The sequence below is a fragment of the Sinohyriopsis cumingii genome, chromosome 16, assembly GCF_028554795.1.
Source record: "Sinohyriopsis cumingii isolate HCF-2022 chromosome 16, ASM2855479v2, whole genome shotgun sequence".
Classification (NCBI taxonomy): Eukaryota; Metazoa; Mollusca; class Bivalvia; order Unionida; family Unionidae; genus Sinohyriopsis; species Sinohyriopsis cumingii.
The window spans coordinates 34,206,867-34,233,846 of NC_142976.1; the positions used below are offsets into that span (position 1 = coordinate 34,206,867).

The window sequence follows — 26,980 nt, forward strand, 5'->3', positions numbered from 1 at the left end:
ATACTATTGGTCCCTGATGGAATCAAATACCTTCTTAGAATCATAAAATATCATTGTTCCTGTTCGCAAAGCAATCCGCATATCCCATTAGTAACATATAGTAACTAGTTTTGAAATAACTTACTCTTTGTGGCGAATATTTCTAAGATACAAGTTATGTTTTGTTTCTTTTGGATTGACGGATGCAACAGTCTCGTGTTTTCCGGAATTAGTGACACCTTGTGCTCATAATACAGCGCGACAGAAGGTTAGACTGGTTTCCAAATCTTATTATTGATGAAACATGATTAATGGTACTATAGCACATTCAGACTGAGCACCATTTTGCGGCGAGCCGACAAGTGAAAATTTGCATTTTCTTGTAAGGTATCAAAGTAATGTTATTTGATATAAATGCTAAGAGCAATACAGTCTCAAAAAATAATGATTGTATATAAAGAGGAAACAAAGATTGTTATGATAATTTTTGATAATATCGAAATCGAAAGAAGAAGAAGAATTTATCATTTTATGTAATTGGTTTTGACGCACTTTCACCCACGGGCTTCGTTACAGAGAAAATTAGGAGTCTAACCTGTGACAATACTTTTACATATTAGACTCCTAATTTTCTTTGTAGCGGACCCCTGTGCTTTCACCTTGATCAGAAAATATGCTCCTTTCATTGTGATGACATTCGTTTTGAAACTATTATTTTTTAGCAGAATATGCATATCAAGTGGCCGTGATATATTCCCTTGGTACTCTTTTTGGCATGACCAGACGACACCTTGTAAAGATTCCCGGGCAATCTAGTCCTACATAGTCCGAGTTTCCTCTGACCCTTGCCACCCAATTTTTGATACATGTACTTGGACATTATGTTGGGGTGTAGGGTCCGAGTAAAAAGTTTGAATTCGCCGACACCATTTGATATCGGCATGAGGTAGCCTAGTACTAATATTAGTACCCCTACTCCTACCTTGTGGACGGGGTACTAACATGAGCCTATTTGTGTCAATGGAGCAAGCCGGGTGTGATTCACACCCTGCACGTTTTTAGCCTAATATCAACAATTTGAACATGTTCCTTGCATATAATGAAATAAATTGAGTAGTCCTCTTATTTAGTACTGGAAGTATCACAAATCATTGCAGAAATAGTTGTAAAATCTTGTTTACCTTTCTTATCTAATATTTTTATTTAGATTGTCTGCCATATTAGTTTAAATAATGACAACTTCTGTTCTCAGCCTCATTTGTTTGTGTGCCATATAAGGCCATTGAGGCTTTAGTTGGACTTGTGAACAAATTGTAGTAAAAATATGGCACAGTTTGAGTCAAGAAATTCTGCATATTAAAAGTAAAGACAGTTTATCAGTAACTTTGAAATTCCACCAAGAAGCCATTATTCACCACTTGATTGATAAATAGGACGTATTTGTCCTGCTACCCACTGGATTTGAAAGTCATTGACTTTGCCTTTTCTCAAAAAAAACTGGCTTTTGCAAATAATGCAAGTATCCATTCTCCATCTTTGCACATTATGTCATTCAGCAATTAATAACATAGCGTAGAATATCCAAATATGGTCTGGCAGGCCTTATTTAGAAAAGGGGTCACAGCGAGAGACACGTTATCTGTCAAGGTGGACATGGTGAAGTTAGTGTAACCATGCCAATTTATTCTATCGTATAAGGGCTTAATAAATTTAAAATATACCAAACTTCATTCACAGCAGGATTATACTTATGTAGTAGATTGCTACACTGTTTTTCTGACTTTTGTGATGATTTTTTTTTGCTCCATTACATGATATGGGATCAATTCATAACCTCAACCACAACAAATCAAGTTGAGGCTACAACATCATAACTAGGGGTTGCTGCTTACTAGCTGGCCCAGCAAACTTGAATGACCTTGCATCAAGATATGTCTTTAATCCACTGGCAGACAAGACGAAAGTACATTGTTGCTGGAATTTGACCTGGATCTGGCCATTTGCATTCCTAGTCATGTGACTACACAAATGTTAAAACCTGCATATCAATGACATCACACACTTTCTTACACGTGGCTATTGTCCCATCCAAAACACTAAGCCAGGCATCACACACATTCTTACATGTGGCTATTGTCCCATCCAAACACTAAGCCAGGCATCACACACTTTCTTACACGTGGCTATTGTCCCATCCAAACACTAAACTAGGCATCACACTTTTTTACATGTGGCTATTGTCCCATCCAAAACACTAAGCCAGGCATCACACACTTTCTTACACGTGGCTGTTGTCCCATCTGAATTATTAGTTTGCACTCTCTTAAATATCGTTACAATCAGTTTGCTGTTTAACCCCAGAATACTTATCGTCCAAATTTGCAAATGGCATTTTGTCTTAAGTCTCAGCATGACTTGATTTTGAGGTCCAATGCACTACTTATTCAGCTACACTTGTAAATGAACACAATAATGAAAGCTAAAGTTGTTTATTTGATGTACTCGTATAAATAACCATATGTACATCACAGGGTCTTTCTGCCTCTGAATTCAGTCACTACATTTTCCACCCAGCAACCAAAGTCTTTGAATTTGCCGTTGAGCTATTGCATTATGTTGTTTTGATAGCAGCATGCTCATTGAAGGTGTCTTTCAGCCACTGAATTATGTCGTTATAAATATCAACACATTTTCCCACTCAGCTGGTCTTAATGCAGGGCTGGCATGTCTTTGAATTTTGCCGCCCACCTACTACATGCTTACAGAGGACTAAGTGATTTTCTGCATCTCGGATAAAAAATGTTCATCCAAACACTCGTGATTAAGCATTTCTGAGACCTCTGCTAAATGACGGCACTGTATCACATTGATGTCTTCTAACATCAGAACAAGGACAGATTTTCAGGAATATCTCACACACTTGGCAGCCCATATTGATACTTTTCTACAAGTTAAATTCATAATGTTTTCTTCAAACTTTACTTAGTCTGTTGTGGTTTTTTAAAATTCTAATAAATTCAAATTCTCACACAAGCAAATGGACATGTTTTCATGTTCCGCTGGCCTACATTTCATTTGTCTGGAATGTGAAGGTAGCTGGGAATGCCAAAATTGGATTAAGTTGAAGTATGTTTCTTGAAGAAAACAAGTAGAAATATATCAGTATTGAAGTAAGTGTTTGGATAGTGTTGTTTCCTTCAAGATACTTATCATCCTTTTAACTGATTTTGACATTACATGCTTTCAATGCATTCAAGCCAGGAATGACAAAATCATTTAAAAGGATTTGTGTCTGTTGGGGTCTATTTGTTATTTCAGTGGGAATATGAAATTTAGGTGATGTAGCTGATTCCATTGTTACATGCCTTATTTGTTTCATTTGCAGTATGCTGCCAGACTCTTGGTAAGCAACAAAACATATGAGTATAGATTGTATTCTAGGATATTCATAAAAATATTTGAGTATAGATTGTATTCTAGGATATTCATAAAAATATTTGAGTATAGATTGTATTCTAGGATATTCATAAAAAATTATTCAGATTCACATTTTACTTATGACAGATTTTTATAATAATATTTTGTTGTTACATACGTACATACAGAGATAGCTCAGTAATTAGTATAATTATTTCACTCCAAATGAAATATCACTCATGGAAGTTAATCCTTTGTGTAATTAATTATTAATTAAAATATCATTACTGTCATTTAATCAGTTTTAAAGGAATCCAGCACTAATGCAGGGCTCGAAATTAGCTGTAGTACGCTAGCCCGAGGCTAGCAGATTTCCTGTCGGACTAGTAACTTTCATAATGTTAATAGTCTGATGGGCTAATAAATTTCGGTTATCAATAGTTAGCATTTGTTTATGCCATTCCCTAATAAAGACTTGACTTAGGAGATGTTCTGTAGAATCAAAGCAGTGGCCATTGTAAACACGGTCATAAAATATTACCATGAGAAAATGAAGTCAATTTCTGCCTTGGAAAGGTGTGCTTCTATAACAAGAATTCATCTGATTTTGTGCATTTCACTTAACAGCGCAAATTATGGTCCCATCATTAACAACAGAAGTTTGGTAACTGATCCTGTATCACACTTTATTCACTCGACCACAGTAACAAACTACAAAGCGGTGTACCACACAAAAGAACACGGCAAAAACTATTCAAAGAAATTAGTTTGCACATTTATTTGTTTAAGATTCTTTTTTTTTGCTCGCTACCCAAGTGCTTCAACAGTCACAAAGAGGAAACTACATATTTTACATTTCCATCAAAATAATTATAAGAATTATATCAATTTATTACAATTACATTATTGATACTACTTTTTCTATGATGATAAGAAAAGTTTTTATATTTTTCCTTTACAAGAATGAACAAATAATTGAATACACGTGGAGATATCCAAGCAGAATGTTGGGAATTAAAATCTCTGAGCATGGGCATCTAAGAGTTGAAAATTTTCCACCCTACTATTAATTTCAACAATACATTGAGCTTTGATTAATTAGGAACAATTACCAAACTTATGACTTATGATACCGTAATTTGAGCTGTTAAATGCAACGCACAGAGTGTCAAATGGCTTCGTTTGATGGGAACACACCTTTTCCAAGCTGAAACTATCTTCTGATGCTAATATTTTATAACAGTGTTTACAATAGCCACTGCTTTGATCATGCAGAACATCCGCTGAAGTTAATTCTTTGTTAGGGAGAGGCCATTTAATTGTGGGAGGGGGCAAAGACACGTGTTTTGAAACTTGTATCTTGCTTTGACTTTCTTATATAAAGGACACTGTGCCATTCCTTTTCTTGCTTTAAATAGTTTGTGTCAGCTATACTATAACATCTCATATTTCAAAACAAGGTACAAGTGTTCAGCCACCGGAAAAAAAGCAAAAGTAGAATGAGAATGATGAGGAATAATTCTTATGATAGGGAAAATCATAGTGGAAAATTTCAGAAGAAATGGACAAAAGACAGGGAATGGCTGAATTATGACAAAAAAGGGATGTGGTGTAACTGGTGTATGTAATTCGCTAAAACAAACACACAGAAAAGATCCAGTTTTGTTGTGGATTGTTCAAACTTTAAAATTGAATCGGTAAACGTACATGAAAGCTGTGTGACATTGTTTTGTGAACAGAACTAGTAAAAATTTGGCAGGACTAGTAAATTTCTAAATATACTAGTCCTTCCGGCTACAAAGAAATTTGTGTTAAATTCGAGCCCTGCTAATGTCAGCAAAGGTCTTTTAATGTAATTACACTGCCTGGCTGGAATAAAAGCTGAGTGAGCCATTCATGAGGATCTGCGTTGAGTAACATAATACAAGAAAGCCGCTGAAAACACTGCTAATTAATCATACCAGCATGTTTTAATTTGCTGATAATTTTATTGCTTAGCCAGAAACAAAGTCAAGTGGTAATAGAACATACATACATGGAATAGTTAATAATGACCACTGGAAGGTGTGATACAGGATGTAAATGTCTGCATGGAAAGGGGTAAAATCAGTTGTTCATTATGCCCTGAGGGCATTATTGGCCAGATAAAGGTAAAGAGATTAAAGCATGAAAATACAGACTTGCCCACCTTTTCAAAATAGGAAAAAAGCACTTGTCTTGGACGAGTGACTTGGAACATTTACTTGCATGACTTTATAAAAAAATAGGCTGGGACATCAGGCTATCAGATTTGATCAGCCCTGGTGACCCATATATTCGGCAAAAAGGCATATGAATCAGTTCACATCCTCACTCTGTGTCATTACCAAAATGTCCTTTTCAGCCTTGATTTCTTAAAGAAAATAAATAATAGACTACAGTAATTCATTAGATTTCCTGATATAGTTAATAAAGTTGCCCAGACCAATTATCTGCTTAGCCCCTTGACTTGAAGACAAAATTTGTTGGATCGACTCTAATATGCCATTGATTTTGAATGTTACGAATTGGCTATATTTTATTTCTCTATGATAGAAAATTAAACTCAGTTTTTCTGTTGTTTACTTGTAGACCATTACAGTATGGGAGACATAAAGCAGTTTTTATATGCCTGGTGTGGGAAGAAAAAGGTGACTCCTAGCTATGAGTTCTCTCAAACTGGCTCAAAGCACAAACCTCGTTTCAAGTGTGAGGTATGTACCCAGAAATGCTTTGTCTTATAACAGTTTATTTTAGCAAATTAATATATTTTCAAGGGTATATGCTTGTAGCTCTACTGGTGATAGGCGAAAAGAGCTTATGGGATGGCCTTTTTCCAATGTCCTCTGTTGGTAAATGTAGGTTTGTTGTCACCGGTCATAGGCCAAATGAGTTTTGGGATGGCCTTTTGTCCAATGTCCTTTTGTCGGTTAATGTAGGTTTGTTGTCACCGGTCATAGACCAAATGGGTTATGGGATGGCCTTTTGTCCAGTGTCCTCTGTTGGTTAATGTAGGTTTGTTGTCACTGGTTATAGGCCAAAAGAGCTTTTGGGATGTTCTTTTGTCCAATGTCCTTCTGTCGGTTAATGTAGATTTGTTGTCACTGGCCATAGGCCAAAACAGCTTATGGGCTGGCCTTTTGTCCAGTGTCCTGTTGTCGGTTAATGTAGGTTTGTTTTCATTACTCCTCCTAAACTGCTTGAAGGATTTCCATTAAACTTGACACACACATTAATCCAGGGTCTAGTGGGTCCCGGATGAAAATGGTGCTACTCAGACGCCCATTATGATATGAATGGTCATGTTAATAATTGGCTTCATGTCTAGTGCTCCTAAATGAAAATAATATTGATGTAATTGCCATGGCAGTCATCTTAAAAGTCATACAAGAGCTACTTCATCTAAACAGAAAGCCTGGATGGAGCAGCAGAGGGGGCGAATCGGACAACTTTTTCGACAAAATTTGATTGAGGTCTTAAAACGACAAATAGAGCCTTCCTTCGAAATCTCACTTTTCAAACAAAAAAAAATAAAGTCTCCGTTTGGCAAATGGAGCCTTAGCGTTTTTTGCTCGAAAACGCTATATTTCGCGACAACATCTCGTTGGTGTTTTCCCGTGGTAATCATCGGGCGTCCCGCGTCGATGTCATCGCCCCCTCTGCTGCTAAGTGGTTATTTACAATGAAAATCTTTATGATCTTACAAACAGAGTGATCACTAACTCCTCCTCTTGTAGATCAATTAGGTTATTTGACTGATCGGTAATTCTAAAATTAATTCTCGTTAAAAACCGATCATGGCATCGCATATAGACCGGATTAATCGGACTCTCAACGATTAAAAATCCCGGAGGGGCTGTTGGTGAAAACGAATAAAGGATATATCCCTGTTGAGCCTGATTTGATTGCTTGGTATCCACCTGGTAACTCCCTTCGATAACATCACACACTAGATTAATCGCTATCACTGATGCAATATTTACGTTGTATGGAGCAATATGCCTACCACCATCTCCGTTATCGTGTCTGAGGATAGTTGATGGGGGGGTGTCCGCGGGTGGATTCTCAGGCCATCCTAGTATGGTTCTTATTGAACTGTTATAAATATCAACCATATACCCCGGTGTGCTTATTTCAATCGTCGACGATAACGTCGGTTCATGAACCGTAATAGCGATTTTTGATTCTTTTCCTGTGATCGATTTTATTCTGCGTTGAAATTCTTTATTGATTTGTTCTATTTGGTATGACCCAGTTGGTATTGTAACCTCCTCCCAGTCTGGGGTCCCATCGGGTTTATTTTTCCGTGTAAAAACCAGCGAGTTATTAGGTTGTTGTCCGTTAAATGCGTCCGCTCGGATATTAGGCCAACTGTGATATACTCGCAATTTTGCCAGCGCTATTTCCTTCACTGGAACCGGCGATGGGAAGTTCACACTGAATTCGGGTTTCGTTGACGTTATTGATATCATACTTGTTTGTACCGGAGTGGTGTTCTCCGCGATCCGCTGAAGTAATTGAGACCCTTCGGGGTTCAGCGACATTATTATTATTCGTTGTCTTTAGTGTTTAATTTCAACAACCAGGTGGTTCCGGCTTCCAGTTGAAAATCCTCGATTTTTGACATCGCGGAGCTATACAACTGGACCATCGTGGAGAATTCAACATCGGATACGAACAAATTATCAATTGACAACGAGATCAACCCGGATAATTTCGAGTACGCGTCGGATACTATTTGATGTTTTACTGTATACTCGTTGAGTTTTTTCTGAAAACACGATGATATCTTCTTAGTGATTGCGTTGGCGACTCCAGCAACTGTTGTCATCGCGGAGACAGCGATTGGAACAGCGATCGGGGCTATCGTGGTCATCGTGGATAAAATAACACCGGCGCCAGCTACTATACCCGATACCGAGTACACGACCGCGTCGATGGCGGTTATTTTTCTGCGGTATTTTTTTATTTTTATACGGTATTGTTCGGAAAGCGTTTTCAAATTCGCGGATAATTCTTTTGCGGTATCGAATCGATATTGATGTGACGTCGGTGATACCTCTGATTCAATTTCCTTGGTGGTCATTTTTATTTTAAAAGAGCTAGTGTTTTTAATTACTTAGATTCGCTACAAATTCCACATACCATGTAATGTTTGCCCCGGCTAGATTTCTATCAACGGCATAAATTGTAAACAGTTCAGTTGCGTTCTTGTCTATAATTGTTGATATTGTATTGTTAAACCCGGATGAACTCGACGATAATATATTAAACTGCATCATTGAAACCAGTGTCAATCGATAAATGCCCTTAACAGTTGCGGTGATATTTACTGTATTCTGTGTAGGAGTCCAATCGAATGATCCATGCCGAATTGTGTATACTGTGTTGATGATGTTCTCATGAGGGATTTTTATTTTTTCGAATTGCTCTGCTACTCTCGGTAGCCCGTCTTTAATCGCTTCAACATCAGTTCTGATTATTCCTACTTCCTGCCAATGCGCGTCTATATTATTCTTGTTCGCTGCAACATTAGTTTTGATTGTTTCTATTTCCCGTGTATTCTCGGTCATACTTTTTTTGTTTGCTGCAACATCAAGTTTGATTGTTCCTATTTCATATGTATGCACGTCTATACCTTTTTTGTTCGCTGCAACATCAGTTTTGATTAATCCTATTCCCCGCCAATACGCGTCTACATTTTTTTTGTTCGCTTCAACATCAGTTTTGATTGTTCCTATTTCCTGTGTATGCGCGTCCACACCCTTTTTGTTCGCTTCAATATCAGTTTTGATTATTCCTATTTCCTGTGTATGCGCGTCCATATTATTTATGATCGTTGTAACATCAGTTTTGATTGTTTCTATTTTCCGTCCATGCGAGTCTACATTATTTATGATCGTTGCAACATTAGCGCCGATTATTTCTATTTCCCGTTCATGCGCGTCTACACCCTTTTTGTTTGTTGCAACATCAGTTTTGATTGTTTCTATTTCCTGTCCATACGCAGTGATATCATTTATAGTTATTGTGATTTCATCCGGCTTGGTATTTTTTTTACCAAGGAATTTATCAAAGTTGTCATCGATCCTGTTAACATTTTTTCGCAACGTGTAAAATTGGCCCGACAGCGTTGTAAACTCCGAAATAGTATTTTTTATTGTTGCAAGATTTGGTTCGATTACTATCGGGTACCCAAAAAATTTATCGATAGTTGTTTTCACATGCATTTCGAGTTCGATAATTGATCTGTCCAACCTTATAAAATCTTCTTGGACTAATGTTATCATATCCTCTATCTGAAATATATGTTTACCCGGTTTGAGTAGTCCGTCATCGGTATACAACGCGATGGTGCCATCGGCGGTATTACGCTGTCGTAATAAAACGTCATTTAGCGACACATTACTAGATTTCAATTTACCCTGGCGGTCTTGAAATACAACTATTTCACCTGGGTCAACACTTGTTAGATTCAACATATCAGCGATTTCATCCTCAATTAGTTTTTTTATGTCATCGGTGGTGGCCGTTTCCGTGGATTCTTTCAGCGCCGAAACCGGTCGTCCCCAAATATCAATCATCGTTATTGTAAATGTTATTCTCTAAAATCCGTTGAGCTTCTACGACCCCACTAGTGTATTCGTTTACAACCACATGAGGTGGTTTCCGCGATGATGAAATTGCCGCGAGTACGTTCAATACTTCACGGCCACATATCGGTGGGTCACTTAATTGCTGTGTTGGCAGCGTGGAATAAAAAACCCGGGCTGAACACGCCCGGATATACCGCATGAACTCTTTCGGCGGGGCTAACCCGTATGAATCAAAATAGACGATCGCACGCGGATCAATCGCGTATGCAACCCAATGAGTTCCCGCTCCGGAGGACCCATCGAGGTTAATTATACCGGTTTCAGTATTCCTTGGGGCCGCCGGTAATTGATCCCTCATAAAAACACCTCTGAAGTTTTTTATCGCTAACGCGTTTGCGGCGTCTATTAAATCAAAATTAGACATTGGAGTCATAGACTCAGGAGTCGTTGACTCTCGAGTCAATAAACGGTTCCCGGTAGTCTTAGACCCTTTCCCGAATACCATGAATACGGGGTTCCCGGTAGTCTTAGACCCTTTCCGGCCACGGGTCGTTCTTTTTTGTAGCCTTTCCCGGTTGCCTTCTTTAATGCCATTCCCGCCGCGGTACCAACGGCCCCCAACGCCGCCGCCTTAGCCACTGCTGGTGCGGCCGCGGCAATCAACGCTGGAATCGCAGCTAACAGCGGAAATATCCCACCGGTCTTTTCCATGTTTTTAATTGCTGCGGCGGAAAAATCTATTTGAACACCCTTTTTATTCTTCATCGCATCATTGAAATGTTTTATTTGACGCGCCGTCAACGATATCTTATGATTACCACCCGCCATCTGTGACGGCTTCAGCGTTATTGTGGTCCCGCATTGTTTAGCCGACTTTGATCGTAATTTCTTGACTTGACCATCAGTCAACTCTACACTGACGACACTATACGACATTTTATTGTAAACGCGTTTGTGTTTTCAATTACATGTTTTCCACTGGCGCATCAACGATTCTCATTCGTCCACCAACACCTTCTAGCAGCATTGATTTATCGCTGAGAATGACAGCAACCGCTCTATAATTAACATTACCCGGGGCTATATGAGCTCGGAAGTGTATATCAGCGACGGATTGTCTCGTTAAATCAAGATGTTCCAGCGAAAAATAATAAATCGGATACAGGTTTTTAAAATCAAGTTGTGATATTTGCAAACCAGTGTCGACATTTTGATCACGACCCATATACGACAGCAATCGATGGTACACACGTGCGATATGGTTGTCGCCGTAATTAAGCTGTATATCCTCGGATGGTTCCTGTTGTCCGTTTATTCTCAGCGAAACATCCCTGACTCCTAATTGATCAAATATCATATGGCTGCGTTCTTGACTGCCCAATCGTTCCCTATTCTGCAGCGCTATGAATATATGACGCGGGGCTGAAACACCCTGTTTTGATGCTAGGTGCCATGTAAACGTATCGGCGACGTTATCCTCTTTAGCATCAGTTGTTACCGCTAGCCAACTCAACAGCGATTTCCCTCCCTGTTCCATAAATGCTAACAATCGTGCTTCCGTGGTAACTGATGGAGTCAGCACCGGCATCCACAATGCCATTTTAGTTAAAATGACTTTACCGGCAGCGACGCCAGCAGCATGCCATATTGCATTGTTATCATCGCCCCTTCGTGTCAGCGCGATTGTATGCTTAGCCCCATAGACAACTTTTCTGACATTTCTGCAGAATCCAAATATGTGATGGAGTGGAATCGCGCATGAAAACTGTCGGCGTGGTCCTTGCAACATTCCTACTCGTGCTGCGAATCCTAGATTGTAATCATTGTTGGTGCTTTTTATAATATTGAAATTAGCGCCTGGTCTTGCTCTGCGGTCTGGATTGGCTGCTTCAGCCTGTGGGTCAGTTGCGGTATCTCTTTCCGCCAGCACGTTGATGTACTGAATATGGTCAGCGTTATTGGTGGTGTCCTTCGCAAACATCATAGATGGGCCCGCCGATCTTGTATAATCATCCGAGTATCTCGCTAACCCAATTATCGTCGTTGCAACATCAACCTCGCGTTCTATTGATTCAATTTCTCGCCCGTCAATAAGATATCTGGCGCTCTCAAATAACGCCATGATACCGTTGTTGACAAAGCCAACTCGAACACGATGGTCATCTGCGTATGGTGCATTATCGGCGGCATTTGTCACGAGTTCTCCCTCAATTTCGATAAACGCTTCACACGGCAGAAAGTATTTACTGGTATCTTGGACTTGAAGTTCAATTCGCGATCGTAGGTCAGGTTGCGCTGCATAATAAGAATAAAATTGATAATCACGGACAGAATCATCCCTGCGTACTGGGGCGTCCATATCAAACGCGGGATCAGCGGTACGCGCAAACATTTTATTATTTATCATGTTGATGTTTTCAATTGCGATTTTTTCGTCGTAAATTCTTTGAATTTAAACCACTCCCCGCTATCGCGTTCATGAGCGCGTTGGTTGCCGCATCGGCGGATGGCGAAGTCGCCAACGACTCTAATTTTTCTTCCACGGCGTTATTTATTACTTTACTGACATTTGCAGGCATCACTGTCGTTGATGGCATTACCGGTGGTTTCTGTTTTTTTCTCTTGGATTTCACCAATGACATTAGTTTGTCTCGCGCGGCAGAAAACGCCCTTCCGGCAACATCTCCAATAGCACTAATTCCCTTATCACGAATAACATCAATAGCCTTCATTCCTAATTGTTTGGCTAACGGCGCTACTTTTGGAGCCATTCTTGTAAATAACCCCGCAATGGTGCTACCGAGACCGTCTCCATAGTACGCGCGGTAAACAGGCAATCGCGAGTTTACCACGTAGACGAGTACTGGTTTATCATGGTTGTAGTGTATGATCATCCTTATTAAAAACACCAGTTTTCCAATTAGTGATTGATCACCAGTGATTGATCACCAGTGATTGATCACCAGTGATTGTGATCACCAGTGATTGACCCCCTTCCCACCGCCGTGTGGAAAACCGGAATAAATTTTATCAAAATTTCCTTGGGTTTTTGCCCTCGATAAAAATCCGGTTTTTTTCTGGTTTTTTCTTGATTTTTAGTCATTTTTGGTCGTTTTTTGTTGCCTATAGTCGTTTTTTTCTCGATTTTTCAGAAAAACATCGATTTTCTCTAAATGATTTCCTTGGGTTTTTGCCCTCAAAAAATGGCCAAAAACAGTCAAAAAACGGTCAAAAACAGTCAAAAAACGGTCAAAAACAGTAAAAAAAACGGTTAAAAATTAACAAAAACGATAATTTTATAATTTTATAATTTTTTTAATCATCCACGAGTTCGTCTATGAGCGTTCGATATGCATTAATGTCCATGATACCGCCTGCAAATAACCGCTTGCAAATATCAGCGGCTTCATTGATTATTTCCGTAGAGTTATTTCCGGCTCGTTTTCCTCCGATTAGTACCTCTAGCCATGATATATCACTGAGAACACTACCAGGACAGGTAACACTAGCGTTTTCAACTAGGCCACTACCACTTGGATACCCCTCTCCGCTTGTTTTTTTAGAACCAGCTTTTTTTTGATGTTTTTCTCGGACTTCTTCTTTTTGCTGTTGTAGTATTTCTTGTTGTTGTTGTATATCATAATCATCAATTCCCCTTCTAAATTCTTTATATCCCAATTCTTTTGTATCCAAGCGATCAATCTCTTTATTCGTTTTATACAACCAATTAACCCAGTCATCTCGTTTTATATTACTGTTTTTATACTCGTCTTTTAAAAAGTTTTTTCTTGAATAATAGCTTTGAGCGGCAAAATTACCAAAAATCCTATAATCGTCGAATTTCAGTAATTGAATTCGTTTTATTTGTGTTATAGCATCTTCAGTGAGTTTATCTATAAAGGGGACCCCTTTTTGAGTGGAAATTTTTTGAAGTTCACCAACATCACCCTGTTCAGAATCATCAATATCAGCTAATCGTTCATACTCTCGTTGGGTTTTTATATCACTGGAAAGTTGTTTTATCCGTTGTTGTGTTTGTTCTGTCTCTGCTGCTATCTTTTCAAGTACAGGAAGAAGAGGCGCCTCTTTCCGTTCGCCCTCCTTAGGAATATCTCCGTATATTGCCCGTTCTGTTGCCGCTGTAACATCTTTGGTCGCTTTAGTTACCGGGGCAAAGAGTTGTTCGCTTCCAACAGCAAAATCGGTTTGTAGTTGCTGCCGCGTTTGAAGTTGTTCTCGGACCCTGTCTCGTAACGGTATAAACTTTTTAAGCGCTGCTAGCCGCTCTCTGGCTAGCCGAGTAGTAAGTGATTCGCCTACCATTATTGCAATTGCTCCGCAATTTCTAATTTCCCGCCGGAGGCTCCGTCTATAATCCTTCTAATATTTTTGATCTTGCTAGAAATCTCCCGGCGTCGTTCATAAACACGTCCGAGTTTTTTTCGTATTATTTCAACGGCAGTGAATAGTCCAATGAATGCATTTGCGTCATTGTGGTACAAGTTTTCATTGATCGTATGTTGTAATCGTTTTATAAAAAAATACTCGCGGGCCAGGGTAAAACGCCCCCGTTTCGACTGTTCGTTAATAATCTCATAATCGGATAATATTTTTTCACTGTCGAGACCATCAGATAATTCAATTCCTTGATTTTTTAATTTTGAAATCTCAGTTAATATATTATTGATGTCTTGGGAATCCATATTCTTATAAACATCTTATTTCTAATATTAAAAATTTTAATAAAATTTAAGTTAAAATTTAATAAAATTTAAGTTTAAAATTATTGGGGGTCATTTTTGACCCCGTTTTTTGTATGGACAGTACAATGCCGTAAATCTCCACTCGAGTGTTGTGGCAGATTACAGGCATACATGGACAGTACAATGCCGTAAATCTCCACTCGAGTGTTGTGGCAGATTACAGGCATACATGGACAGTACAATGCCGTAAATCTCCACTCGAGTGTTGTGGCAGATTACAGGCATACATATATACTTAATTAAGGACATTCACATCTTGGAACCCCAGACATACATCTCCGGAAGGGAGGCCTAGGGTGACAAACGTCATCGTAGACCGCCCAGAAGATATGCTTGGGGACATCACTACATGTACTTAATTAAGGATGAATATATTTACAATGAAATGATTGATGGATGATGGGGACGGCACAAGACAGCACAAACATAAAAAACGGCGGGGCGGAACTCTACGGCCAATTCAACCAATCAAAAGCAACCCAATTAAATTAACCCGGTTGCATGATTGTGAACAAAAGACAACCACACGCCCGGGTCAAGAGCGTGGGTTAGTTTTGATTAGTTGAATTGGCTTTCGAAAGCCCCAGGCTTATAACGAGTCATCTTATATATAAAGTGACTAATACAGCGGCGTCAGTCACAAGGTGTGTGTTAATTTGAATTCCCTTGAATCGTTGAATCCTTAAATACTTATTAATGGTGTTTCACGGCATTTAAATGAAACCAAATACTCAAATAAAACATTAAAAAAAAGAATACAGCTGTTAGATAACAGCGTGTATTTCATTAGTTTTCATCGTAAAATGATTAATTAATCGCAACATTAATTGGACTTCAAGGGACATAACTCTTGTCATGCGACGCTATCACAAAACGAGTTATCTCCCTTTGATGTTATATATGAAAATCGAATTCTGTGACCCGTCTTTTTTGAGATCGCTGTTTGATATACTCGTTCTGCTACTCTTCGTATTGAGGCGATACAAATGTCAAAATATTTTCCTGCCTCATTCATCGACTGAAATATTTTTTCCTCGTGAGTTGTTGTATCAAATGACTTTACGGGTTTTGCTTTCTTTGAGTATTTACCAGTTTCCCCTTTTTTGGTATTTTGACTTTGCGAGATAGCTTGCAAGTTTGTAAGAGAATTATCAGTCTTATTATTATTAATATGATCAATAACAAGCCCATTCTCGATTAATCCGTTAAATGCTTCAAATACCGCCCTATGAACAAAATACTTCTTTTTTCCGACACCAAACATCAAATACCCCTGATTATTTTTCCATCCAACCGGCTTCTTCAGTCTGCGGTTTCTAACAATGCCGTCGCGAGATGTCTCGTAATTAACAAACACAGGGTGAGGTCTGAACTCTTGGTCCATTTGTATAATAATACTACTTGTCTAATTCATTATTTGGTTTAATTATAAACCTTTCAATGTAGTCTTGAGGAGTTTTGATGATTTTGTCCTTGACTGAGTCAAGGACGGAGTCGGCGGTGGGGTCGATGACGGCGTTTTTTATTCGTTTATCGTAATAACGCTTTAACTCTCTGTATCGCTTTCCGCCACAATTAATACACAACTGCGATTTTCCTCTTACACCAACGTGGCAAACCAAGCACGGGAGAGGGCCAAGAGAACCATTACGAACGCTTTGTAAATGATACCCACAGAATTCACCTCTGCATGATTTATTGCACGGGGTTGTCGACCCAATCATCAACCATTTGCATTTATTCATTATACTATATTCTTTTATTTAAATACTTGTTTTAATTATATGGATGAGTTTGAGAGATTAGCAGTAATTAAGCCCTGGAAAAATATTAAGTTCAATCTCGATAGAGTCCTCAAGGACACACCAAAAGCGTTAATAAACGATAGAACCCTGTTGAATAAAATACGCGATTGTATTAATGAATTCAAGCGTGATGGTGCATCTCATAGTTGGTCAACATTTCGAATTGATGGCGTTGTTGATGCTACCATGAACGATAACCGCGCAGCAACGATAATATCACAACTTGACGGTAAAAAGTATTTCTTCAGAGTAAAATTCATTGTCCGGGTGGAATCAGGCGATTGGATCATACGTGATAAATTTGAACCAGTTTTCAGCGACAAGAAAACAGTCACTGTCAGCCGCGACTCCAAGCCGGGGTTGTTAACCGGAATTGACAGACCATACTATGAACGAGCGTATCCTGAAACAGCAGTTGTTTATGGAATATACCCGTTAAATAAGAAACCTGATATCGGAAAACTGAAACCGATGAAACAGTCAACGGGGATAAATTGTGTAGCAGAACGAATAATAGAGCATTTTACAAATGCATGTCGAGGAAACAAATTGACTGATTTACGACGTAGCAAAATCAACCAGTGGGAACTAACCGTAAAAGAGCGTGGAGCAACCATCAGCGACATAGCGAGATTAGAAACGTCGCTGAGATTTCCAATAACCGTTACAACGATAACCGGTGAAGTATTATACGAATCGAAGTATAAATCGAAGGGAACCCCAATCAAAATTATTGATCATAACGAACACACATGGACGCCCGCGATCACAATATTTCCACGGGATAGAACAGTAAAGTATATACCCGAAGAATTCCTGGGAGAACAATTCTCCAGGGATGGTTTTCTCGCGGAGAGGAAACTATTTGATGCTATCGCTTATTTGTGTAAAAACGACCCTGTATCAGTGTGGTTACTTCGCAGCGCTGAAAACGATGCGGATACCTTTGATCAGTTTGTAAGACCAAACGGCGAATTATATCGCACTGAAGCATTTCACAACAGGATGAAAAAAACCGCCATGGAATTTGAAGAGCATGATGAACAACTGCTAACAAATTGTTTTACGATTCCATCGGTTGTAGCTCATGTTGCAGCAAGGAAAAATGCGTGGAGACCAACGCGCAAGGAATTTCTGCCAGATGTACAATCCAGTTGTTTGGAATACTATCACGGTGGACTATGGAACACTGAATACAGCCGCGACGCTATGATCTCGGTTGATATGGTTGCCTGTTATCCAGCGAGTTTTCTCGGGTATGGATCCGCCGCTGAGTATTTCAAACGATTTGGACACCCCAGTCATGAAATGACTCGTGTTGCTATTAATGGACCACTGCCTGATTTTGATTTAACCGGATTCGCTCGCATAGTATCATTTGAATTTGCGGCAGGACTCCATCGCTGTTGCTATATTTGGATCGGTAGACACATAGCTGAAAAGAAGTGGTTGCCAATAGCGCTGCTACGGTATATGATTGATTGTAAAATGCTAATTTCGCTGATTGTCAGCGACGCAATTATATCATACCGGGCGCAGACTGAAGTCTGGTTACCAGAACCGGAGCGTCTAGATAGCATAATTGACGAGTCCAGAAAACACGTTGATGCCGACGAGGAATATATCATCGAATGGTCCAGGAGGATATTCAACCAACGAAACCGCGAGGCAAAAGATCTCGGTAGAAGAATAATCGGTAAGTTTACACAAGGTGGAAAAAACCACGACTACAAACGATATTGCTCATGGCTGATTATAGATGACGCAGAATATGATTTCGTAATCAAGGACGCAGTGGCAAAAAATAGATACGTGAACTGCAAAACAGCTTTCTTGTCCAATGGAACGAGGTTGGGTACAGTTGTTACCTACGGCGATGGAGACAGCCCGGCGTATCCGCATTTGAGGGCGTCTATGCTGGGTTATGCCGCTATCAATTTATTCTCGATGATAAATAGATTCCCCGATACCGCGGTTAGAGTAGCCGTTGATTCGTTTTATGTTGACGTAGCGTATAAGGAAAACGTAGCCGAGTTTACTAGTCCGGACGAGAGTTGGGGTACATGGAGAATTAAAAATGAAATACGACGCGATTATTCCCCGTCAGCAGATGTCACCGTTGAGAACAACTACTTACGCGGTGATAAATTGTCAGAATGGTCTAATGCACCATCGTGTTCTGATCCAATTTGTAGACACAAGACGGTTTATTTAAGCGGCTGTGGCGGGTCAGGAAAGACGACTCGGGCAATTGAATTATTTCGTACGCGGGCAAGTATAATCGTGCTTACACCGACCCATAGACTAGCGCGAGAGATAAAACAACGAAATGTTGACGCCGTTACTTATCACAGCTTTTTTCGATACAGCGGCGGTGAGTGGACTCCTGATCGAATGGGTGAAAAATTTATTCCCGACATTATCATCTGGGATGAGATATGTACTGTTTCGTTAGATACTTTACAAATGTTTCTTGAGTGGTTGCTGCGCGCGAATACAGCGGTAATCATGTGTGGGGACCATGGCCAACCACCACCATTTGTCGGCGAGGGTCCACATGATTGGTTGAGCGGGTTCGTAGACTATTATGAAGAAACCGATACTGATTACCGAGCACTTGATGAACAACTGCGCGAGGTTAAAAAACTAATCAGATTACAGCCGGATAAAATTCAGTGTGAAATAATTCACGAGGTGATTCCGGAAACGCCGTTAAATGAATTCTGGGAAACATGGAGACCAAACGATTTGATTGTAGCGAGTAGAAAGATAGTCAGAGACACACTTCAGCGGAAGTTGTTTGCGTTGCATAAGGAAAAGTTTCCAACGCGTCCAGTGCCGTTGTGTTATAGACCCGCTGACACACGGCGGCAGAACATTGAAGTTGAAATTCCAGCCCCGACAGCGTCGGGGACAAAAAAACAAATTCTCATGCTGAATGATATCGTGCTCGTTGATATCAGCGTCGTCGAGGACGCGCTACGTGCTGATAAATCCCCGTGGACGCTAGGATACGCAACAACAATACATTCCTCGCAGGGACTAACCATCACGGACACAATTGTTTGGATGGTTGATAATCGCATCGAATGGTCGAATCTAGTCTATCTTGCAGTGTCCCGAGTACGGAGAATAAATCAGCTTCGAAGAATTGTTATTGACGGAGTCACTGACGGAGTCACCAACGACAACGACATCATCGATGTAACCGTCATTGATAGAAAACTCTCGGGTTACCGCCAACAGGATAAAAAAAAACAGCGGCGTTTTGATATTGATGCCGAATTAATAATTGCGTTACGACAACAACAGAATAATCACTGCGCAAGTTGTAATTGTGTAATGCGCTGGCGTTATTCGGATAAAGACGCTCGCCAATTTACCGTGGACAGGATCGATAACAGTCTCGGTCATGTCAAAAACAATGTGAGGTTAACTTGTCTTGAGTGTAATAGACGCAACGGCGCTAGTTAAGACCACGCGGGGGCAATTGAGTATCGTCAGGTATCACTTGTAGTTGCTCGCGAGTAAATCCGCGCTGAGGAGCAGTTGAATCCAGTCTATAGATCGGTGGTCTACCAGTTGATCGTGTTATCGTTGATATGTTATGTGTGGTAACACTCCAAATAGGATCAGTAGCTCTTTTTTTACCGCCTTCAAGCTCTCCTGGTTCATATAGATATCTAACAGTGACATCGCCAAGAATCGGCTTGGAAACGCTATTTATTTTTGATTTTCCGGGTATGTACTCGTATTTAATCACGTCGCTGGGCTTCATGTTGATTGCTCGGGTAATCTCGTTATTTAACGCTCCAATTACACCTGGCAACCTTTTAACCCATTCACGAGATCGTTTTTCTTGGATGAATTCCTTCGTGTATTGATATCCAAATAACCGTTCAGCGAGAGTCCGATTGAATCGTTCAACAATTGCCTGATCACGATGTAGCGCAGTATGACCTCGTCGTATCGCGACGCTATGATGTTTCAGCGTTGATAAAACAGCACCGCGAAATTCACTACCGGGATCAACTTGTAATAGATTTGGCCAGCGCAGAGGGCCTCTTCGATAAATTCTTTCAAACGCAGCGGCTACTTCAGTTGCCGACTTTGTTTTTAACGGCTCCGCTTGTTTGTATCGACTCGCAACATCAACTACGGTTAGCGCGTATTTGTAACCGTTGTCATGCGGCAAAAATAGTATATCAGCCTGATGAACTTCATTAGGTACGCTGACATCAAAGCGCGAGAAGTTGATTTGTTTAGGCGGTGGTAGATAGATTTGCCATATAGCCTGTTTGGATAACCAATTAGCCGCAGTGGTCTTTGTTACCTTTGCAGCGCTTGCAAGCTTACCAATTGCGGCCTTCCCCTTCCAGTATCCTCTCGGAGAATAATAGATGGATTCCATGTTGTTATTAATTACCAGCGCCCATCATTAATTTACCTTTCATAGCCGATTTTACCAACCATGAGGCCAATTTTTCTTTGACGGATTTATCAGGAATAGCATTTAATGCGTGAATTAATTTTACATCCGCGATATGACGCTGTTGCAGATCGCTACTTTTGTAAGCAACATCATGAGCATGACACGCCTTATCGATAGCGTTTATTGGATACTCACCGGGTTTGGGCTGATTTTGATCATCGAGTCTGATATCTAATCGTGTTCTGGGGCCACAGTAGCTATATCCTGGGAGGTGCTTTTCTCCTGGATACTTTGCCCACGGTGTTCCGGGGAGTTTTGATAACCTGGCTGCAATATCACCTCCTCGCTTTTTTTTAAAACATCCCCGGGTTTAATAGAAATAAATCTAAATTTCTTTGTACCGCATTGTGCACACTTACCAGTAAGGGCCGATCTGTTATTTCTTGTTGTAGCGGTTGTCATATCATTTGTGCCAGTACGTACTCTACACTTCACACAATATAGATCCATAATTTATGTATAGAGATATGAATATAATTGATTTTTCGGCGACTAAAACAAGAGAACCAGTTAAGCATGTTGCAGCGTTACCAAACTCGATCCGGATGATTATCATCGGACCATCTGGATCCGGCAAGACGCAATTGTTACTCAATTTAATAATGAGATGGATGAAGTGGGATAAGTTGTATTTGGTTGCTCCTAGCGTAGATGATCAACGATGCTACGAGGTGTTGAAAGATTTCAACGAGAATGCATCAGCGATCGCTAAAAAAAATGTCATCGAGTTTATTACAGATATCAATGATGCACCAGGTATTGATGATATTGATGGCGACGTTAACAATCTAGTTGTGTACGATGATGTTATGTTAGACAATCAAAAAAACCCAGCTAGGATATTTTCCAGAGGCAGGCATAAAAACACTGACGTGATATATGTCACTCAACGATACACTCAGATTCCAAAAGTAATTAGAGACAACTGTAATATTCTTGCTGTATTCAACGGCGTTGATACACACACGCTACGAAATATTTGGCAGACATGGTGCGGCGGTGACATGGACTTTAATGTTTTTCGAAACTTTTTTAGTCATGCTCAGTCGACCCCACATGGATTCGTAACGATAAATTTACATGATCCTCGGACACGATATCGTATCGGACTTGACCAAATATTCGGTTAGTTGTAAATAATTTTCATTGTAAATAACCACTTAGCAGCAGAGGGGGCGATGACATCGACGCGGGACGCCCGATGATTACCTTGGGAAAACACCAACGAGATGTTGTCGCGAAATATAGCGTTTTCGAGCAAAAAACGCTAAGGCTCCATTTGCCAAACGGAGACTTTATTTTTTTTTGTTTGAAAAGTGAGATTTGGAAGGAAGGCTCTATTTGTCGTTTTAAGACCTCAATCAAATTTTGTCGAAAAAGTTGTCCGATTCGCCCCCTCTGCTGCTGATGGTCCTGATGAAAATGGCGATATTTATGCATTCTGGAATGGATTTGCAAGGTAGTTGATGTTCTTTTGATGCAGTGTCATTGTGGTGGAATTGTTTGGTAAAAATTTATTCAAATGTATTTATTTTCCTCTCAGTTTTACCAGGATAGAATGTCAAAGAAAACATGTTGGGTTATCAAAATAGGAATACAGAATATTTATTTCAAATTTTAGATTTTTGGGAGGAGCACAACAATTTGGTATTTGTTTTGTGAACAAGCAGAGATGGAAATTTTCTGGATCAGCTGGCAGAAAAGTCTCCATAACCATGCTTATACAAAAAAGGACAGACATGGACGATCAGGTTTAAATACGCAGAAGCTTCCAGTGGTTTTTCAGTCACTTTAAATCTTTGAAAATGACAGTGACCACCTCAGGCCAAAAGAAAATGTTTCCAGTCAGCCGATGACACAGTATTTCATTGCAGACCCTAGCACCTTTATCACCACAAGATAAAGAAGACAAAATTACCCCCCCCTCCAGTTGATATGTGCATCTAACTGAGCTGGTTTTACCCAGTACTTGAATTGTTTTGTACATTATATATACTAACAATTATAAGATGTATAATGTTTAATTTAAAAATAAGCAGCCTACCTACCCTAATTTTAAAACCAGTGCAATAGGAAAAACACATTTTTTGGAAAACAGTTTAATGCAAGCTGAAAGAAGGGGTATAAACAGTTCTTCACAAGCAGTTTGTCAAAACAATGACAGAGTATTCAAGTTAATACATGATAATAATTTCGCATTTTACACATACACTGGAGCTGCATGGAAAATTTTCAGTTCCTTTTTAGAGGGAGGCTGTTTCCTTCCCTGAATAAGACTGGCATCTAAAGAAAATAGTAAATTTGTTGTTTTGAATCTCATGACACTTATTTAAAAAAAAAATACAGACTTTCGTGATGTCACAGGGATGCAGTCTGTTATGTCACTGACTTCCAGCTCATATAGGATAGGCGCCAACTTTCTGAGTGCATTCCCTACAGCTTATGTTCTTTATCCCCAAATCATGACCCCTTTGCGTCCATTGGTCTACTTTTTCAAAAGGATAATATCTTTAAAAAATACACTAAATGTTTTTCGTTAGTGCATAGCCATCTTCATCTGTGTTAGGTGCTGACAGTGTTAAGAGTTGGAAAGGAAATTAAACTTGTAAGATGGCATCTGTGTTAGGTGCTGATAGTGGTAAAAATCTGCAAAAGCAGTTAAAACTGTAAAATGGCATCTGTGTTAAGTGCCGATAGTGGTGAGAGTCAGTAGCAAAGGCAATTAACACTATGAGATGGCATCTATGTTAGGTGCTGACAGTGGTAAGAGTTGGCAAAGACAAAACTGTAAGATGGCAATTAATATTCATTTTAAAACAACAAATTTTTCAATATTGAGAACATTACAGATTTGTGATATTCTGCTGAGTTGCATTGTAAAGGTGTTGCCTGAAGCAAGGTTGAAAGCTCATCTTTGGTGGAAAAGATCTTATTTATTTTGAGGTTGAATTAATGTCAAATGAAACTTACTTATGCAGATATACAAGTTGTTATTTAATGAATGGATAATGATTTGCTGTTGTTGTGTGGTTTAGGAAGAACCTGGGAAATCCCCGGAAAAACCACCAACCCATGAGAAGCTACTGGCAAGCTTTCTCACATATCCACATTGGCCGAATTCGAGACTCAAACCCACGCAGGCAGAGGTGAGATGGCAGTGATCCGTAACAGAAAGTGCTTTAGACCACTCTGCCACTCAGGGCCCCAGTACTGATTTGAAAAGAGTAATAATTCAGAAAAAGATGGAATTATCATAATAATAATAATAATAATAATGAGGACTTTGTATAGCGCCTAATCTTCAGAAGCTCTAAGCACTTTACAACATTAGACAACACCTATAAGATAAAAAACATATAATGATATGATTACAAAAACAAACACCATGAAATAAGAAAACATTTTTTTTTAAAAACATGCTGAGAATATTTAAGGTGGGAAACATTATTAGGTCTTTAAGTTTGTTAAGTTACTACCAGTCAATAGTAGCTGGTAGATGATGAGTCAGTGCTAAATGAGATCAAGATCTGGAATGGAAAGTCACGTAGTCTAGCTCCTTTTGGGTATCTATTTATTTAGGCATGTTATTGTTTTCACGAGTTCCTTCTGTAGTTTTTATTAAATGTTTATTACAATGATGTAGGTGTTAAAAGAAAAGATGAAAGCCCAGTGCAGAAAACGAAGATAAGTGCAGAAAATTGTTGAAGCATCTAATTTTCTTAGCATTCCTAATGCATTAAGTACTGTCATTATACTTTGTTCCTTTAAAATGTTTTGAGGTTGGTGGACATAGTATCCCTGGACCTTGTGATCCTCGGTAAAACACTAGGTGTGCTTCAGATGGCTTTCATACATGTAGAAAGTGTTAAACATATATGGCAATGAGCGAAATCAACAAATTGTTTCAAAGGTAAGGAATGATGCTCAGATAAGAGTTTTTTATCTAGTATACATTTTTATCAAAAGTTTTACATGAGGAAAATTTCTTTTATATCACCAGGTACGAGTAGATGGGTTCAATTATCTTGGTGTAGGAAATTCCACCAACAAGAAGGATGCTCAGGCCAATGCAGCCAGAGACTTTGTTCAATATTTAGTACGACAGGGTCTTATTAACCAGTCGGAAGTACCTGCAACTGAGGTAAGATATGTATGCATTTGAAGTAGTGGGTCAAGAAAAATGCATTAGGCATTCAAGCAGTATTAATTACTCAGTTTTCTTTCTTCATCTTTCACACCCTTAGAGATGCTGCCAGGTCACAGGATCACAGATTTCTCACAGCAACGATAACTAATGATGTAATTTCTCAAAATGAGTCGGGGGAAAGGTCACTCATATTTTTTGAGGTTCAAACAATTTGATGTACCCTATGCATGCTTTTTTTTTTAACAAAGTTTTTTTTGTCAAATTAAGCCTTGGTCATCCATTTTTGTGGGTGATCTCAGTCAAGCTCTTTTAAGGTAGTTTTAGTATTTGAATCGATATGAATGTGCTTTGCTGCAGTTTTGGGCAGTTACTATCCAGGGATTTCATTTTTATTGTCTCCAAGAGGAGTGTAAGAAACCAATCTATCGACAAGCCATAACAGAAGTTTGTAGAGCGTAATAAGCATGCATGTCAACCATTACGCTTCTGGCATAAGCATTATTTTTTTTTTCTTCACCTAATTACATCTTATTCTAGTTATATATGTATTATGCTTTTCTGAAAAATTAAAACTGAAGAAAAATAAAGCAATAAATAGTTGTTTGTCATTTTATACATCATCTCCTTATTCCCATTCATAACACTGTTTTACAAGTTTGAAAAGCAGAATATGACAGTGATGTAATACAAAACATGGATTGAGCAGTTCACCATGCTTAATACAGAAATGATCATTTAGCAAAGTTAGACATGTCCTCTAATTAAAGTGAGTGTTTAATATAAATAATTTATCAGTATGTTTTGTGTTTTTATTTTGATTTTAATCCTCATTTATGACACGAATTTTGACCAGTTGTAGTACTAGGTTAGCATACCTGCCAACCATGACGCTTTTTTTCAATAAATTACGCGTAAACATGTATGGATTACGCTTTATCGGTATATCCACCTTCCAGAAACAATCAATTGTTTGTTTTCTCGTTTTTATTAACATCCCGTTAATCTCACAGACCGCATTTTAGAAAAGACGGCTTCTATGTAACTACACTATAAGAGTACGCTTGTCCGTGCACTTTCCTAACAGTATTATGTTCTATTTATAGCAACTATCCTATTACCCAGAAACATGCTGGAACTTTCGACCTTGTATTCTATATATAGCAGCTGTATGGCTTAGTGAGGAGAGAACAGGCTGGTTTTCTAAATTTTAATCTTTACTCGCAGATTTTTTTTCTTCTAATTTATATTTAGTACAGAACCAGGCTATAGGTATTTGGCGCTAAGAAGTATAATTTATTTTAGTCGATGCGTGTATGAGAGCAAAAATATCTCCTTTCAGATAATTTCACAGATGGATTAGAAAAATGCCAATAATAAACGCAACTTAAAATAACAGAATCCTCCAAAGATGAAGACATGAGGGCAGCATCACGTGACGTCTATTGCAGGCAGTGTGGAAATAATTTTACTATTTGGTGCTAAAAGTCATCAGATGTATTCTAGTCTATGTTTGTGTTAGAGCACATATATTTTTTCAAAGAATTTCACAGGTGGATCAGAAAAAGACACAAAAAAACAAAACAAGGAATCCTTCAAAGATGAATACATGAATGGCATAATACATCATTCCATTCTCGGGCACAGGGGCTCGCATCGTTGTTTAAAATTGACCTGTCATACATGTACTATATAGTACATGTATGACAGGTCAGTTTTAAGCAACGATACGAGTCCCTGTATTCTAGGGCAGCATCATGCTCATT

The 26,980-nt window shown here is 39.1% G+C and overlaps 1 protein-coding gene across 3 annotated transcripts in view; it reads left to right on the plus strand.

The window, feature by feature from the left end:
- The first annotated feature begins 305 nt into the window (after positions 1-305).
- Positions 306-26,980, plus strand: part of LOC149780188 (ATP-dependent RNA helicase A protein-like) — a 116,746-nt gene continuing 90,071 nt past the window's right edge. Inside the window, exons 1-3 of one of the 3 annotated variants that reach the window (XM_089936935.1) lie at positions 306-361; positions 6,007-6,128; positions 25,071-25,211. In XM_089936935.1, coding sequence (XP_089793061.1) covers positions 6,018-6,128; positions 25,071-25,211 — 252 coding nt within the window. In that variant the 5' untranslated portion in view covers positions 306-361; positions 6,007-6,017. Of the gene's footprint in view, positions 367-3,364; positions 3,383-6,006; positions 6,129-25,070; positions 25,212-26,980 lie in introns of those variants that run through there. The other 2 variants (XM_089936934.1, XM_089936936.1) reach the window with 2 other exon arrangements.